Source organism: Suricata suricatta, chromosome 10, assembly GCF_006229205.1.
Source record: "Suricata suricatta isolate VVHF042 chromosome 10, meerkat_22Aug2017_6uvM2_HiC, whole genome shotgun sequence".
Taxonomy (NCBI): domain Eukaryota; kingdom Metazoa; phylum Chordata; class Mammalia; order Carnivora; family Herpestidae; genus Suricata; species Suricata suricatta.
In genome coordinates, this window is record NC_043709.1 from 87198638 (window position 1) to 87217311 (window position 18674).

Below are 18674 nucleotides of genomic sequence, written 5' to 3' on the forward strand. Positions count from 1 at the left end.
GAATGCAATATTTAAAGTATTGAGGGGAAAAGATAATAACAATAAAGTATTAAGAGGGAAAAAAGCTAGAATTCTGTATCCTGTGAAATAATCCTTCAAAAGTGAAGGAAAGACACAAATGCCATAGGATTTCAATGATATATGTAATCTAAAAAACAAAACAAATGAACAAAACAGAAACAGACTTAGATACAGAGAACAATCTGGTTGTCAGAGAAGAGAGGAGGTGGGAGGGATAGGTGAAGCAGAGAGTTGGACAATTAACCAACTGAACTACAAACGTACCCCTTATTTAAGGTTTTTAACAGCCCTGACGGGCACCTGGGCGCTCAGTGGATTGAGCCTCCAACTTCGGCTCAGGTCATGATCTCACGTTCGTAGGTTCGAGCCTTGCATCAGGCTCTGTGCTGACAGCTCAGAGCCTGGAGCCCGCTTCGGATTGTGTCTCCCTCTCTCTCTGCCCCTCCCCCTCTCATGCGCTGTCTCTATCAAAAATAAAAATAAAACATTAAAAAAAATTTTAAAACAGCCTAGACAAACACATTCAAATAATTAACCACATATCAAAAAGGCATAGATAGTTTAGGGTTTCTGTGTCTGGAATCAGGCAGAACCAGTTCAAACTCCAGGCTCAGCAACTTTCTAGCTATATAGTTACCTAAGTAACTCATCTATAAAACAAAATTGGTGAAACCCATATTTCGTATGTTAATTGTAAGGATTAAATATGAAGAATATGCAAATTAACCTAACTCTCTGTCCAGCCAATTCTAAGGTTTAATGATGGAGTGTAAACACTATAAACCTTAACTTTCTGTTTATACTAACTGCATAAATTGGCTTAAAGGTAACAATTTTATAGCTGACCTCTAGTAAATATATAAAATGCCAGAGCATGCATTTTGTGGACATCACTGCAGCTGTACCTCACTTGAAAATTTTTCTTGTATCTTACATTTATTAGTTTTTCAATAATGTTTCATACTTCATAATAGTATAAAACCTTTTAAAAACGAGAGGGGAATTAAAAAGGTAAAAAACAAACCAACAGTTTTCTATTTTCTCCAAGGGATGGAGGAAATGATCCTAGAAGTGCATTTTATAAATTTCTCAACCTCCAGGGTGCCTGGGTGACTCAGTTAAGCATTCAATCAATTCTTGACTTCAGGTCAAGTCATGATCTCAGAGTTGAGAGGCTCTGCGCCGACAGCTGACAAGGGATTCTCTCTCTTCCTCTTCCCTGCCCTCCCCTACTCTACATGCACACCTGCTCTCTCAAAAATAACTTAACAACAAGAACAAAGTATCTCAACCTCCAGTCTTCCTATTATGGCATCCAGGCAGACCACTGGCCCATTATTCACAGCCACAGGGAATGCCTGCTACACACTTCTGTGTATGATTCACTTCTGTATTTTCTTTTGACCCTTTTTCTAGCAAAGAAGATAAAACTTCAACTGATATTAGCTAAATTTGCTTTGAATTTATCTCATGCTCAAATTTCCTTATAAACTATAAATACCAACTACCTTCTATGTACTAAATATTTTCTCTACTTCAGGAAATATGTTGCTAATTTCCTAAGTGATTTGCACAAAATAAGCCATAATGCTGAAGGCAAAAAACAAATAATTTTTGGTTCAGTCCTATGGTAACAAGGCTATATTTTTCCCTATTTGGAAATGCACCTAGGTAAGACTTGTCAGCCAGCTTGAATATAACATACCATGAAGGTAAGACCCACTTTTAAGTGCTTCAAGGATATTTTTGATGTTTTACCACTCACAAAGATAAAAGGAGCAGTGTATTGTATTGTATTCTGTATTACTCCATTACTTTTTTTACATTCCATTTTAAAAGAAAACACGTAATGGTACAATCAGAGCATTACAGAACTAAAAAAGACACTCATTCTAGCCCTTTACCTCACTCCAAAGCAAGTCTGAATTTATTTGGTAGTATATTTGATTAAAATCTGATATTAGGGGTGCTGATAGCTTACTCAGTTGAACATCAGACTTCAGCTCAGGTCATGATGTCATGGTTCATGAGTTCGAGCCCCACATCAGGCTCTGTGCTTTCAGGGCAGAGCCTGCTTCGAATCCTCTGTTCTCCTCTCTCTCTGCCCCTACTCGTCTCACCTTCTTGCCCTTTCTCTCTCAAAAATAAATAAAAACATTTTTTAAAAAACCTGATCTTAACTTTCCCAGTAATGAATTTTATTATTTTCAAATATTGGGAAATTACCTTTCAGTAAAACAAACATCTTTGAAAATTATGATATTTTAAATGTTTATTGAGAGAGAGAGAGAATCCCAAGCAGGATCCATGCTGTCAGCACAGAGCCTGATGTGGGTCTCGATCCTATGAACCATGAGATCATACCCTGAGTCAAAATCAAGAGTCAGACACGCAACCGGCTGAGCCATCCAGGTTCCCTGATTTACTCATTTTTTGCAGAGCAGCAGCCTTCAGACTGGTCTTTCCATGATCTCTTCACCAATCCCAGCTTTGCATCTACTACTAGATAGGTGGCCCAAACAAATCTGACCATCATTTCCCTTCCTGCAACCTTAAATTACCTCTACTACCTTTCACATAAAGCACAAACTGTGACAAATGGAGACAAGGCCCTCAGCAGGGCACCCTTCCGACCTCTGCAGACTTCCCACATACCCACTGGGCAACCCCTCCACCTAAACACTAGGCTGTTCTTCGCTGTGGTACATGGAGATCCTCCTGTGTTAAACCTCTCCATCTCCTCCTCCATTCTTCAGCACTAAGTTGGTCATAATCTTTAAAAGGTAACTAAATTCTCCTGAGAGGAGAAATGCTGGCCAAGACTGGCCAAATGCTGTCTGTGCCTCCACCATACTCCAGACAGAACTCCAACATGACACTTCACACTGTACAGAAATTATGTTGCACAATCGTCTCCCTCCTTCCAAGTCTGCAAAGCATAATCAGATCATACTCATTTTTGTTCAAAGTATTAAGTTTGTGTTGGGTGCTAAGTATTTACACAATTGTAAACTTTTTGTCTTCTTTAAACATGCTATTTCCTCTGGCAAATTTCACCATGTCCTACATCCAGTTTATTTTTTGTTTTGTTTTTTAAAGTAGGTTTCATGCTCAGCGTGGATCCCATCACGGGCTTGAGTTCATGACCTTGAGATCAAGACCTGAGCTGAGTCCGTCACCTAACCGACAGAGCCACCCACGTGCCCCTTCTACGTCCCGTTTGAAAGTTGCTCTCAGGTATCATTCTTGGGAAAAGTTTTCAATTAGCAATAATCGCGCCTCATTGGCTACGATGCTGCCACTGCGCAAAGCTTTCTCAGGTATCATTCTTAACTCTACAAGAAACTTCTCCAATTACTTATTATTTACATGATCTTGGAAACATCATTTACCCTCTCTGCACCTATTTCCTCTACCACAAAATGGAATATTATCAACTTTACAGTTATTGTAAAAGTAGAAGAGTTAATGTATCTGAGATACTCAGAACAGAGTCTGGCACTTGGTGTTCACTACTCCTATTATTTATTCCAAGTGATAATGTTGATGCCTACTTAACCCACATTATTAAAGAAGAAATTCAAGATGACTCACTTAACTGCAAATGATACATCCAATTAAGGGGTTAAATCCACAATGTATAAAGAACTCATAAAACTCAACACCAAAAAAATATAATAATTAAAAGGTAGCAGATGACCTGAATGGAAATTTTTCCAAAGATAGATGGTGGGTAACAGACACCTAACGGCCCTACATCAATGCCCAGCATGGGGTCTGCTTCAGATTCTTTCTCCCTCTGCCCCTCTCCCCGACTTGCACTCCCTCTAAAATAAAAACACAAACAGAAACAGAAAAAAAACAATGAGGCATCACCTTAAATCAGTCACAATGGCTAGTATCAAAAGCACAAGAGATAAAAAAAAAAGTTGGTAAGGATGTGGAGAAAAGGGAACCTTTGTGCACTGTTGGTGGGAATGCAAATTGGTGTAGCCACTGTGGGAAACAGTATGAAGATTCCTCAAACAATCAAAAATAGAAATACCATATGACCTAGTAATTCCACTCCTAGGTGTTTAAAGAAAAACAAAACCTCTAATTGAAGATATATTCATCCTTATATTTATTGCAGATTTACAATAGCCAAGATATGAAAGCAGCCCGAGTCCACCAACAGATAAATAAGGTATGATGTATCTATAGGTACATCATAAGGTATCTACACTATAGATATTATGTATATGTAAAAATAATGAAATACCAACCAGCAATTTAAAAAAAGAGATCTTGCCTTCTCCAACAATATGGATGGACCTCGAGGGTATTTTGCTAAGTGAAGTCAGAGAAAGACAATTATTATTATATGACTTAGTTATATATGGAATCTAAACAAATGAATGATAGTTTTTTTAAAAAGACTCATAGAGCGAGACACTGATACGGGTGGTGGGAGAAACAGGTGAATGGGATTAAGAGATATAAACTTTCAGTTATAAAGTCATGGGGATGAAAAGTACAGTGTAGGAAATATAGTATTGTGTAATATACAGGATTGTTGAATAACTATGTCATAGTACACCAGACACTAACGTAGCATTGCATATTGACTAGATTTCAATTAAAAATTTTTCTGGCTTAAATATAAAATAAAAAATAAAATGTTCTCATTGGTTAAAAACCAAGTGATTCATTTATACTGGTGTTTGGTACACAGGATATAAAGGATAAGTAGTTATCTTAGTGTACCTAAAACCATTGATCATTTTTTACCACCATTTGGCAGCTGATAAGCATATCAAATTTTATCTGTTTCTACTAGGTCTTAAAGATTGAATTCCTGCTGCTCACTGCTTCAGAAAGTGCCTACGGTCCTACTCTTGGCTCAAGTCCAGAGGCTCAAAAAATTTATAAACCCTTCACTGGAGGTGAAATGATAACCTCTTTATGAATGTGTAACAACTTCACCTCGAGTTCAAAAAAAAGCATGTAAATTCCACTCATGGTCTTCTACCTTCAATCAATTCCTCTCTGACTCATGATGCTCCCCCTCTGATATCTAATAAGCATCCCAATATAAACCATTCAAAGCTTAATTTGGCCCTCCTACACCCTGTCCATAATGCAATCCTTCCCATCACCACTGAGGTTGGCAGTTCGACCCTACCAGTATTTTACACCAAAAACACCTGGAGTCATTCTGAACTCTCATACCACGTCTGAATTCCCAGCAAATCTACCTTCAAATGAATATCCAAGTTCCAACTTCTTACCACCATACATTCTGGTTTCAGATTGTTTTTAAATATTCTGTTCTTAAGCTTTGTTTTAAAATGCTTTTCCAAGGGGCACTTGGCTGGCCCTGTTAGAAAAGCATGGGATTCTTGATCTCAGGGTCATTGAGTTTGAGCCCCATGTTGGGTGTAGAGATTACATAAACAAAACTTTAAAAAAGGAAATGCTCTTCCAGCCTCTGTCTTTGCTCCCTTATAGTCAATTCTTCAGTCTGAGTGACCCTTTAAAAATATAATTCAGATCATAACTTTTCTCTCCTCAAATTCCTCCAATGGCTCCTCATCTTCTCAAAGATCAAGTCCTTTCAAATCAAACCCAGCCCTAGAACACACCAAGCATAAGGAAATGTAAGCTCCAAGAAGCTGGAATTATTTTTTAATATTTTGTTGATAGCATCACCAATACCTAGAATCCTGATAGGACAATATAATAAAGTAATGTATATTTGAATAAATGATCTTGCCTCAGAGGGGATTTACACTTGCTATTCTCTCTGCCAGGAATGCTCATCCCTCAGACACCTGCAGGACTTCCTGCTCTGCTCCTTCACAGGTTTGCTCAAACGTCACCTATCAGTAAGGTGTTACTTACCAACCACCCTTACTTAAATTGCATTACAAATTCTCTATCCCTCCCTCCACTTTGTTTTCCTTCACAGAATTTCCACCACCTCACCCCTCCCTCTATATTATTCATCTGTATATTGCATGTCATCTCCCATCCACACACTTTTAAGTTCAATGTTATCAAGAATGTTTTGATCACTGCTGAGCCCCTAGCATCTAGGCACCACTTTTCAAATGCTTTAAGCATTTGCATTTCATTAATCTTTTATTAAACTTGAAAGCTAACAGTTAACTTCATGACATCCCTAGTAAAACAGCAAATTTCTTTGCTAGAAATACTTGCTCAAATATCTCCAGTATAAATACCTTGACTTCCATCTTAAGCCACAGAAGTAACTTAAGAACTGACATAAACTAAGATTAAGCAGATAACTCATACTTCAGCACTGCCAAATCACATCCAAGAAGTTGTCTGTACTTATTTAGTAGATCTTAAGTAATGATATGAAGTCATTCAGAAAATTTTGTGACCCCCCCCCACTACCTATTTAAAATATGAAGAGAAAATAACAAAAGAAAGTTCAGTATCACTAGATCAGCATAAAATATAAATACATATACAGTATTTATTGATTTCAAGATCATGCTAAGTGAAAGACAAACACAATAGAGAACATACTGTATGATTCTGTTTATTTAAATTTTAGAAAATGCAAACCAATCTATATGGAGACTATAGCTCAGTGGTTGCCTGGGATGGGCTGTAAGAGAAGGACGGAATACAAATAGGCATAAGGAAACTCATGGGAGGTGACAGAAATGTTCTGTCTTAACTGTTGACTTCAAGGTTAAGTGCATCTGTCAAAACTCACCTAACTGTACAATTAAGATTGATTGAAAGATAAAATACTTATTGAAGATGAAAATGAGATTATTTTTGTAATCACCCATGATTGGAAAGCTTTTTATTCCCCAAGGATAATCAGAAAGATGAAGGACCCTAACCCTACATAGACTTCTTCCAATGACAAGAAAAGACCATATCCCAAGTGGGTAAGGGTAAGACATGCAGACTAAGACTGTACTCTTCAAACCATGCTCATCAAAACAAGGACTAGAATAACAGCATGCCGTTTTATAAATGGGGGAAAAAAACAGGTATGGGGGTTCACCACAGAACTCACCAACTCTTTTAACTCAGCTAATACTCCCTTCCAGAAAATGTCATTATAGAAAATCTCTCCAACTATATTTTCAAGTATGCTGCTGTATTAACTACATGACAATAAAACTATAAGCAATCTCAATGCCAAGCAATAAGAAACGGCTAAATAAGTTATGGTATAAGAAAGAGTAAGATCTATACAGAGGTCTTGAGTAAAAGCCAAATCCTAAAACTGAGTGTATAACAATTTTAGAAGCAAACACAGAAGTTTGGGAAGGAATCATCAAAATATTTATCTGGACACCAGGAAAAGTGAGGACTTTCATTTTATCCTTACTTCCCATACTATTAATTTCTTCATTTTTGGCAAATATAATTTATTAACAAAGAAACTAAGATATATTTTTTAAAGACTATCAAGGTTGAAGACAAATTGTGAATGAAGTGTTGACTGTTCTTAATTACATTTTGAAAAAATTAGATATTTTGGTTGATTTAGGGAATAACATACAGTGGAAGAGATTCACAGAAACTTAAACTAAGCTTTCTTACCTTCTATAAAGAATGACATTTACTACAATCTTTTAAGGGTATTATTCAGGTATTAAAAAGATATTCCGGTAGTAAGAAAATAACCAGCTAGCTTTCTTAATTTCTGAAATTCAAGAAGACATACCTGGAAATTTCCTGACCCACTCTTCCATAGTGTTGCAGAAGATGTGAATATCAAACTATCCATGCTGGGCCCAGCTATTAAGAGTAAATATGCTCATGTTTTACAATCTATTATTATTCCTTTGCTACATACTCTCCAAAAAAAATTTTTATGTTTTTCTAAAAGGAAAGGAGCCAAAAATATAATAATCATACACAAGAGCTATTAGGCATAGATCCCTGAAATGCTTTTGATAAATATATAACTCCTTGGCAATTCCATAATAAATAAACTTCATAATAATTCGTAAGATTTTTCTTATAAGACATATAAAGTCATAAGATTTTTCCTTAGCCAGAAGCATATAAATATTGAAGAGAAAAAAGTTCCTGGGAGAGAGCGGATAATGCTCTGGGACCACAATAAAACATTTAAATAGAGAGAGAGAAAGAGACAGTGTGAGCAGGGGAGGGTCAGAGAGAGAGGGAGACACAGAATCTGAAGACAGGCTCCAGGCTCTGAGCTAGCTGTCAGCACAGAGCCTGAAGCGGGGCTGGAACCCATGAACCATGAGATCATGACCTGGGCCCAAGCCAGACGCTTAACCGACTGAGCCACCCAGGAACCCCTGTGTATGCCCTGTGTATGCAAAGGTATAAAAGGCTTAAAAACAAACAAACAAACTATAACTATACAGAAAGTGTCCCCCAACTATTTTACAGACTCCAACCATATTTTTCCATTTTAATTTTATCTGAATATCTAACACTTCTGTTGACCATATATTATTAAAACAAGAATTCAAAGACAATAAAAGATGTTTTAAATAATTGTGGCAAATTCTATCCTTTTAAGAGTACTTGCATATTTAAAACATTTTATTAAGGTGTGAAAGGGGAAAAAAGTTTTACAGTCAAAGATTTACTGACATGATTATCAATGCTTTTAATCAGAGTTAAACAAATCTTAAAATACGCATTGAGACTTAATTACTGTCCATCTTAATTTCCTTTCATCTGAAATTCAGAAGCCATGTGTCCACTTTAGGGAAGATTTATATATGAAAAAGTTTATTAGAAAAATAAACAACTTTAAATTTTACAATATTTTCCACTTCCAGAATTCTTTTATATAGAGCAGATGTGCCTTATGGTTTAACCATAATTTGGTTTACAAAATCTCGTTTGGTCCTTAAGATACAAAAACACAAATGGTGAAATGTTGGTCACTATTAAGAAATTCAATGTAAAATGTTTTAAAAACACCATTTGTTGCAGGTACCTAATACGGGAATATTTACTGAAAAGTATAAATGACTTTCATTGAAATTTACTGTACTTATTACCAAAATTAACATTATCATATCAAAATGTAGATGAAGTTGTGTGGTTCAGGTTTATTTTTCCAAAAATTTTATCAGCTATACCAGGAACTGGCAAAACTGTCCTTAAACGATCAGAAAGTAAGTATTTTAGGCTTGCAGGCCAGAAGTTCTCACTAGTCAACTCCGCCACTCCAGGGAGAAAGCAGTGACAGACAATCTGCACATGAATGGCTATACCTGTGGGCTGCAGTTTGCCTGCTGCTGAACTAGACAATGGATTTTGAATAAGAGACTGATTATTTCAGGTGCCATATTACAAATATGTCACATATGGGGGTTAGGAGGAACAATATAAATGAGTAAACGTCACTAAATGAACTATTGTAAGTTAAAAATTTCACTTGTTTCCCAATCTTAATTGTATGTGTGGATATATATGTTATAAAATTATTTCATTTCAATTCTGTATTCTTTTTGGTGTGTTACTATAGTATCAGACCAAAGTCAGATAAGCAGCAAAGTACCATGAGTGATGGAGTACTCACAGGCTAGCTAATCAATAACCATGAAATTAGGTTTTGACATCTAAATATTTCCACACAATGGAAAAATTAATTTGCTGTGCCCCTAAAGAAAATGAGATGTTACTTCAGATGTCGTTTTAAAATTCAATTGAACTGTTACAATTTTGAAGCTAAATGTGATTTGCTTTGTTTTATTAGAAAAAATACTCAGGCAAGGTCTACAATCATCGGTCAATTAAGAATGACTTACAAGAACATGAGGCAATAAAATAAAAAATACAGGTACAAACTATATATCTGAAACACTTCTATTTGGCAATTTTATAACAAATCAAAAATTTAAAAGAACAAAGGAGATCGCAGATTACTTCGTAGATACAGAATAAAGCAATTGATGAAGTGCTTAAGCAAAAGAAAACAAAAAAGTAAAACACACTGCTTTTTTCTTTTTAAAAAATAAAATCACATTTGTTACAGATCAAATGGATAATACCCTTATTAAACAACCATTCCAGAATGTCTTATAGTAGCAGTGCTTTTATTTGCACTTCATTTAATTTTTATATGACTCATTTCATGTATATAGCTCTTTACCCCACTGTTAACGAATAAAGTCTCCCATAATTTTTATTATTTTTAAAATTTTTTAAAGTAAATGAGAAATGATTTATGTATCATGGAACCTTTCCCATTTTGGAACCAAAGGCTTAATTCTATATTTTTGTCTATTCTTTTCTTTAAAAAATTTAGTGTAAAAACTGCTGGTTTTTATATCACTGTAGTAAAGTGAAAACTCCTGAATCAGGAGTATTTTCTGCAGTTTCACTGCATATAACCACATATACTTTACAATATGTCCTTCCAACAGTAAGGAAATAATTGATTTCACGGTCACTGTCAGAAATGAGTGCCATAATTCTATTATGGGTATAGGTCCTCCCTCAAAGACTTTCTGGAAGGATGTTCAATGTGTTTTGTTCTTATAGATATTAACAGTAGTACATAGTCCCTTAAGTCTGCAAAGACATTTATTGTTAAAGAAGGTGCTTTATTAACAATTCCTCTGGCAGCACTAGTGAATTACAATATCCTTCAATATTATTTCTACCCATAATATATACATTTAACTTTCATGCCTCTAGAAAAACATCTACAGTACATTTCATAATATAAAAATATATTACAAATCTGCTGAATTATTTACAAGCAATGTTCTATTATCTCTATGCAACATTTGTTTGATACAATACTAACAAGTTACACATATTTCCATTTCTGTAAGTTAAAAAAAATCCATATGGCTTCTTGCTTACCAAGCAAGAAAGTGATTTTATTTTCCTTTTCAAAACCAACTTTGGTGCATAAAGGATTCAGTTTGAAGATACTTAAAAAAAAAAAAATACAACTTTTCTTATGTTAAGAAAAAACAGCTCATAAACCAAATGCTTTCCGCAGAAAAAAAATAGAGGCTTATATAGGTTAAAATGAAAATATGAGGATTATTCAAATAACTTGAAATAGAGGTTTTTCAAAAACCGTTAACAGATTAGTTATATAGGTAAATATTAACATACTGTACTCCATGAGAAAACCCTACTCCTGAAAAGGGAGCCACCAGACATACTGCAACACTCTTTAACAGAAATTTTCAGCCCTAATTCGATAGACGAATTTTTAGTTGATTGCAAATGTCGGTTCACTGTTTGCTTAAATACAAATTGAACACTTTTCTTATCAGAGTTCTGCAAAAGAACACAAATGGCAACCAATCACATCTATTTATCATAATTGAAAGGTAAATTATCTCTTGATAATTTTCATTGTCTAAATATTTCCTAATATGACTTCAAATCAATGACACTGTCAAGAAAATATCCTTACAGTGCTTTTGGTATTTTTAAGGGCACATGTTGTCATTGTTTTCCTTTCCAATATAAACTATTGTAATTGCTAATGGGGGAAAAAAGCAGCTTAAAGCAGCAAGCATGCAAAGCCTTTAAGAAGCTGTTCCACTAAGTTGCCAAAAGAGTGTTTGCTCAGTCTCCCACAGTACCATTCCATGAAAATGTGGATATACAGTAATATATTAATATATTCCACAGAAGAGCCTACTTCATTCACAGAATGTTTACACTAAGCATAAATATTATTCTAAATACCGGATTTAAGGAAGAAAAAAAAAAGGAAGGGGGTTATGACTCTAATGTGCAACTTTTACTAAACCCATTGTCAGTGACTAAGACTGCAGGTGTCCCCGCTTGTTTGCTTTTTATGTATTTATTTATTTTTTACCTCTTCAACCTCTTCTGCGGCATTGTTCTAGAAAAAGAGAAAAGGGAATATTCTTTTATTTGACTGGATCAAAACAACATTAAGTATTTCAAAAGAGACATTAAAAACATTAATAAGATACAGGCAGTGTGATAATCACTGATCATTTATTTCCAAAGCACTCATACATTAATGGATGCAAATTGTTACATAATATACCTTTTTAATAATTCCTTTTTATGTAAACTAATGTGATTCTAAAAAAGTATCATGTCTAACACATGCATGTTAACCAACTAGGACTTTAAAACTGATGTTTAAATCTTGAATAAACAGGTTTAGTTTCATTTCGAATATATTTTCAGAAGGTTTATCATGCTTTCATTTTGAGATGTGTATAAGCCACAAACAGGTCAGAATAATCGCTTTATTCTTTTTACCTAATTTCACAAGTTCTCCAAATCAAAATCCAGCCCTCACTCACACATTACACCACAGCAAATGTAGCCAGTTCTATTAATCTGTACCACCTTAAGAAAGATTCCATTCTAATTCCGGAATAGCAGAAGCATTAAACTTTAGACTTAAAATTATATGGTAAGACAGGGGGCAGTAATAAAGTTAAAAGAAATAACCTCCACAGATGCATTTAATGTCTTAAGAACATCTTCATTACCCAAGAATGAAATCAATTCAGAATTGCAGACTTTAACACTTTTCAGAACATACAATGCAATTCCTATGCTCTTTTGAACAGTAGTTCTGCACCTACATGATTTTTTTAAAATGTCACTTTCATTAAAATATATCTAAATTGCTTCCTATATACACAAAATAGCAAAAATAAGCTGGTCTGTGAAAAAAGACCCTTAGAGGGGGAAGTAGAATGCAAGGCAGAAACACAAAAGTTAGTCTGAATCTTATAATTAAGATGCATGCCCCTTTGTCAACTCTGTGCCTTCAGGGATGTTTACAACCAGTTCTAATAGCAGGGTGGTTCTCCCCAAATATCACTCTTTTAGAATGCTAATTTTAATTACTCCCTTCAAAGAGTAAGCAGAAATAAACCCTAAATTAAGTACCAGTAAATAAAGAATATTCAATTATTTTTCTTGTAAAGAAAAAGGTAAATCGTGACTTTGCCACATTTTTGATAATGGATTTCCCTCATTCCCTTCCCTTAAGGTAATTTCACCATGTTTTATGCTAGTTAATTTTTTAATAACACAGTTCCATCCCACAAAAAACAAGCTTTTATTGTACTTATTATCAGCATCGGCACTAGAAGATGTCTGAAACAATCCGGGGGAGGGGGGGAGGCCTGGGGGCTCCGTCAGTTAAGCACCCAGCTCTTGATTTCAGCTCAGGTCCTGATCTCAAGGTCGTTGGACTGAGCTCTGAGATAGCATCTATGCCGACAGCGTGGAGCCTGCTTGTGATTCTCTCTCCCTCTCTCTGCCCTCTCTCTCCTCTCAAAATAAATAAACTTAAAAAATAATACTTTGGGAGGAATAGGGAAAATCTTGATGTTTCTACAAGGCAAGGCTCATTCATTAAGTGAGAATTTCATTCTCAGAAGATACATTAAATTATAGAAATCCTATTATACTGAATAACATTCCAAAAAATTGAGTAATAGAATGAACAGAACCTTCAGAGTGTTTAACTGCTTCAGAATTTGGCATAGGGCAGAATCTCTTTATGATAGTTAAAATTCACATTTGGGATAAAATTTGGGATTATCAATTATTATATCTTATTCAACATATTCTTATGCAAAATACATATCAAGTTGAGACTCATTTCTTAAAACATAGAAAATCTGCTCATAAAGAGTGCCTTCTAAGCATTTCCCCCACTTTCTGAATCACCCTAATATACATCCTTTGATGGAGGCAGTGTGGAGTTCAGTCATATCCTATCTGAGCAACCTTAGGCAAGCTATTTAAACTCTTGCCTCAGTTTTCCAATCTGTAAAAGAGACAGTAACACCTACTTCACAGGCTGCTGTGAGGATGAAGTGTATGTAAAGCACCTAGCAAAGTGACTCAGCACATAGTCAGAAATGTTGGTCTCTTCTCCTTCCCCCCCTATACCTTCATAAGCACAGCACACTAAAACAAAGGTCAGATCAGAAAATTATTAGCAATGTAAACACTGAGCTACCTCTTAAAAACAAACACAACAATATTTAAACTGCTCTAAAAAGTTTGGGTAGAGTAGAAGTTTATAAACTTCATCATTCATGGTATGTTAGGGCATTTGCAGCATATTCCCAGATCCACAAGTCTATTATAAAAAGAATTACATACTTAAACAAAAGGCATTTATTTTCAAAATAGTGTTTGTGTGTGTATGAATATGAATATATATATACACACACACACACACACACACACATATATATAGACATTACAATCTAAGCTATATAAGATAAATCTGGAATTAACCTGGCATATAAACTTTACCAAAATAATTATCTTTCTGGATTCTATAATTTATAAACCTTTGTAATATAATTTCCATATACAAAGCTCCAGAAAGCAAGCTATGCTTGGTACTGAAATTCAGTACTTAAAATAAGTCCTAACCTTATATCCAAAATTTAGGGAAATTTAAGACTATGATTCAAAAATTAAAACATCAAATCAAGAATTAAATTACCTGTATATGTTTGGATCCAAAAGCAAGGCAGTATCTTTGGGTAGCTTTGATAAATGAACTACTTTAGTTTTTAATTGATGTCGTTCACTTTCATTCACCCACACGTCAGGCAGACTATGAATTAAAAAACAAGTCATCAATGAAATAGCATTAATTTTAAACTTACCCTATCATATGACTTCACAATACCCAGACTTTTCTGCTAGCATGACTGAGTCACAGACGTTAACAAGTTTCTCAGAAGCCAAAGAAATAGCAATGGGATGCAGAGTCCTAGCTAAAAAAGGATAGTGAAATTTCAGGCACGAATTTGGGAATGAATTAGGAATTTTTGGTGGCAAAGCTATATCAAACTTAGAAACACACATTATAAAACACTGCCTTGTCTTTTAGTCCACTGAGTAAAAGTCATGCTTGAGCTCAAATTGATGGATAATGTGACAATGAGGTTTTTTTTTTAATTGAATTATAGTTGACATCCAATGTTATTATTAGTTTCAGGTATACAACATAGTAATTTGACAACTCTAGACATTACTCTTTCACCATATCAAATTATTATGGTACTACTGACTATATTCCTTATGCTAACACCAAGTTAAGAAATAAGTAAATACTCAGGCAAATTAAACTCTACTTTAAAAATGCACATGTGACCAAAGTCCTGAATTTCAAAGAAATTTAATCATATCAGGAAGTTCAAACAGAAGCAATTAGTTTGATATCTTTACTAATCAACATCCAATATACTAAAAATACAAAGATACTTGAATATTTTCTTTAATGTTTTTTATTTATTTTTGAGAGACAGAGAGAGACAGTGCGAGCAGGGGAGGGTCAGAGAGAGAGGGAAACATAGAATCCGAAGCAGGCTCCAGGCTCTGAGCTGTCATCACAGAGCCGGACGCGGGGCTAGAACCCATGAACCGTGAGATCATGACCTGAGCCGAAGCCGGACGCTCAACTGACTGAGCCACTCAGGCGCCTCGATACTTGAATATATTTTAAAGAAACTATGTTTATAACCTTAATATAAAAAGAGCCCTTACAAATCAGTATGAAACAGCTGAATATTCGTTAGGGGAGACACAGGATACAAACCAGCAATTCACTAAAGATAAAAACGGTTTAAAAATTATCTTACTTGTAATCAAAGAAATATAAAATGTAAGAATGGTAACAGTGTTAATAACAAACCAGAGAAATAAGTTCTCTAATGTAGTAGGTAGGATTATAATGGGCACAAACTTTTAGGAAGGCAAGGCATATTGAAACCCATTAACATTTTGCATAGTTTGTGTACTGACAGATCTTAATATCTCTTTAACAATAGAGAAAAATGAGTAACTTTAGTGTTGCAGCAAAAAAAAGGAGTTCATTAAATAAATTTTACAGAGGCCATTTCAAAATATTTTACGGTAGCATTCTCACAAAACCTGGATGGGGTGTGTGGAAAATATTCTATATTAATGGAAATTTGGTAGTCACAGGATTTTTTAAAAACTAGATTTCTTTACCAATATGCTACTATGTGTTGTAAACTCTCAAATCTATTGAAGAACTCCTAAATTTGCATCATATTAACATCTCCTTAGAATGAAGTCTGAGAAATACTGTAGAAAAATATTAAGTAACAAAGACAAATGTTAACCATGTAGTATTAATTTCTGAAAAACCCAAGTATACACAATGAGAGTCCATTCATTTCATTCTTGGTATTTACTGATTTTATCCCAAACTTCTATGATATACCTTTATTACTTTTTCTAACAAGAAAAAAAATTTTAATAAAAAGATAAAAGGAGGGGCACCTAGGGGGCTCAGTCAACTAAGCATCTGACTCTTGATTTTGGCTCAGGTCATGTTCTCACAGTGAATGGGTTCAAGCCCTGCATCCAGCTCTGCACTGACAGTATGGAGCCTGCTTAAGCTGTCTGTCTGTCTCTCTGCCTTTCTCTCTCTCATTCTCTGCTCCTCCCCCACTTGTGCTCTCTCTCTCCAAAATAAATAAACATTTAAAAATGATAAGAGGAAAATTAAACATGAAAAATCTAATTAAGAAACATCAGGGCCAAAAAAATATAATGCTTTTGGAAAACTAGCCAAATCATTTTGTTATGACTGTGAACTAGAAAATGTTTAGAAATTTTTTAAACAAACGATACAAATAAAGGCACAACAAAGGCTACTGGCGTACTGCATGAGGGTCATTTAAAAATTGTAAAAAACAGGGGCACCTGCGTGGCTCAGTTGGTTAAGTGTCCAACTTTGGCTCAGGTCATGATCTCACAGTTCATGGGTTCAAGCCCCACATCAGGCTCTGTGCTGAATGCTTCCTCAAGCCTGGAGCCTGCTTGGAATTCTGTCTCTCCTTTCTCTCCCCTCCCCCACTTGTGCTTGGTCTCACTCTGTCTCTCAAAAATAAATAAGTGTAAAAAAAACCTTTTTTAATCATAAAATAATCACATCCTAAAAATGATTAAAAATTGCTACAACTTTTATTAAAAACAAAAAAACAGCTAGTTGTAAAGTCTGTACCTTGAGTCAGGTACCGTAAGAGCTTTCACAGATTCTTTAACCCTGATAGGTCAAAATGTATTGCAGTCTAACTTTTATAATTTCTTCTATATTAAAATACAGTAACTTAAATCTTTGAGTATAAGATCATAATAAAAATATAAGTGTCTGTGGGGCACCTGAGTGACTCAGTTGGTTATTAAGCATCCAACTTAAGCTCAGGTCATGACCTCACGGTTCATGAGTTCAAGCCCAACCTGGGGATCCATGCTGTCAGTACAAAGTCACTTCAGATCCTCTGTCCCCCTCCCTTTCTGCCCTTCACCCAGACGGGCCCAATTACACTCACTCTCAAAAATAAACATTAAAAATAAATGAATGAATGAATAAATAAATAAATAAACAAATAATAATAAACAACATTAAAAAGAGGGGCACTTGGGTGGCTCAGCTGGTTAAGTGTCCAACTTCAGCTCAGGTCATGATCTCACAGTTTGTGGGTTTGAGCCCCGCATCAGGCCCTGTGCTGACAGCTCAGAGCCTGGAGCTTGCTTCAGATTCTGTGTTTCTCTCTCTCTCTCTCTGCCCCTCCCCCATTCGTGCTGTTTCTCTCTGTATCAATAATAAATAAACATAAAAAAAATTTTTTTAAACATTAAAAAGAAAATAAGAGAACAAACTAAGGGTGGATATGGGGGAGAGGGAATATGGGTAATGGGAATTGAGGAGGGCACTTGTTGGGATGAGCACTGGGTGTTGTATGTAAGCCAATTTGACAATATATTACATTAAAAAAAAAAAAGTAAAAGAAAACAGGGGCACCTGGGTGGCTCAGTTGATTAAAGCATCTGACTTCGGCTAGGTCATAATCTCACGGTTCATGAGTTGAAGCCCCATGCTGGGCTCTGTGCTAATAGCTCAGAACCTGAAGCCTGCTTCAGATTCTGTGTCACCCTCTCTCTCTCTGCCTTTCCCCACTAACTCTCTCTCAAAATTAAACATTAAAAAAAAATTTTAAGAAAATAAGAGTCTATTCATTATACAGTATTTCAAATACTTACATGTCTTCAGGCATCCAATGAAGCAAAAGCTTTATCTTTCCAGAATCCTCTTTTCTCTTAGCTATTACCTAGTAATGATATAAAAGAGATCATAAAAATTATTTGTAAACATTATTTTAATGCATCAGTAAAAAAACACTTTTGATTTTAATTAAGAATTTTTAAGTGTTCATATCCTGGAGCAGATATTGTCACAATATTTTGTTCTGACCTATTTTGTAGCAGCTTCACCTTTGATCATATATTTTCACAATAAAAAAAGGATTTGAAGAAACTTTGTATGCCCAAATACTAATAACCATATTACTTCATTAAGGGACTAAAAATGCTATTTATTTTACTATTAAAAGTCTGAAGATTAGCTAGATTACCAACCAACAATCCATTATTAGTTTAAATGTTTTTAAAGAATAAGACAGTAAAGAAACAATGACTGCGAAGATGGGAGAAGTCTGTAATTAATTTATGACCCAGATATTTGTTGTTTGCTGGGTGGTTTGTGTTACTGTAAATGACACAGCCAAATCAGTGTTTAGGGTTCAATTATAAGGAATCTGCAGATCTAAGTTAAACAGTAGATCAATCTATATAAAAAGACCTATATAACATAAAGT

At 34.9% G+C, this 18674-nt stretch overlaps 1 protein-coding gene and 1 pseudogene across 1 annotated transcript in view; both read right to left on the bottom strand.

Moving 5' to 3' along the window:
- Positions 1-3262: 3262 nt before the first annotated feature.
- LOC115305781 lies at positions 3263-3334 on the bottom strand (annotated as a pseudogene).
- A 6375-nt stretch (positions 3335-9709) lies between these two features.
- AEBP2 (AE binding protein 2) overlaps positions 9710-18674 on the bottom strand; it is a 60616-nt gene continuing 51651 nt past the window's right edge. Inside the window, exons 6-9 of the mRNA XM_029954676.1 lie at positions 18061-18128; positions 14483-14596; positions 11840-11866; positions 9710-11289 (exon numbers count right to left, since the gene is read on the bottom strand). Of these exons, the coding sequence (XP_029810536.1) occupies positions 11244-11289; positions 11840-11866; positions 14483-14596; positions 18061-18128 (255 nt within the window). The 3' untranslated portion in view covers positions 9710-11243. The remainder of the gene's footprint in view (positions 11290-11839; positions 11867-14482; positions 14597-18060; positions 18129-18674) is intronic.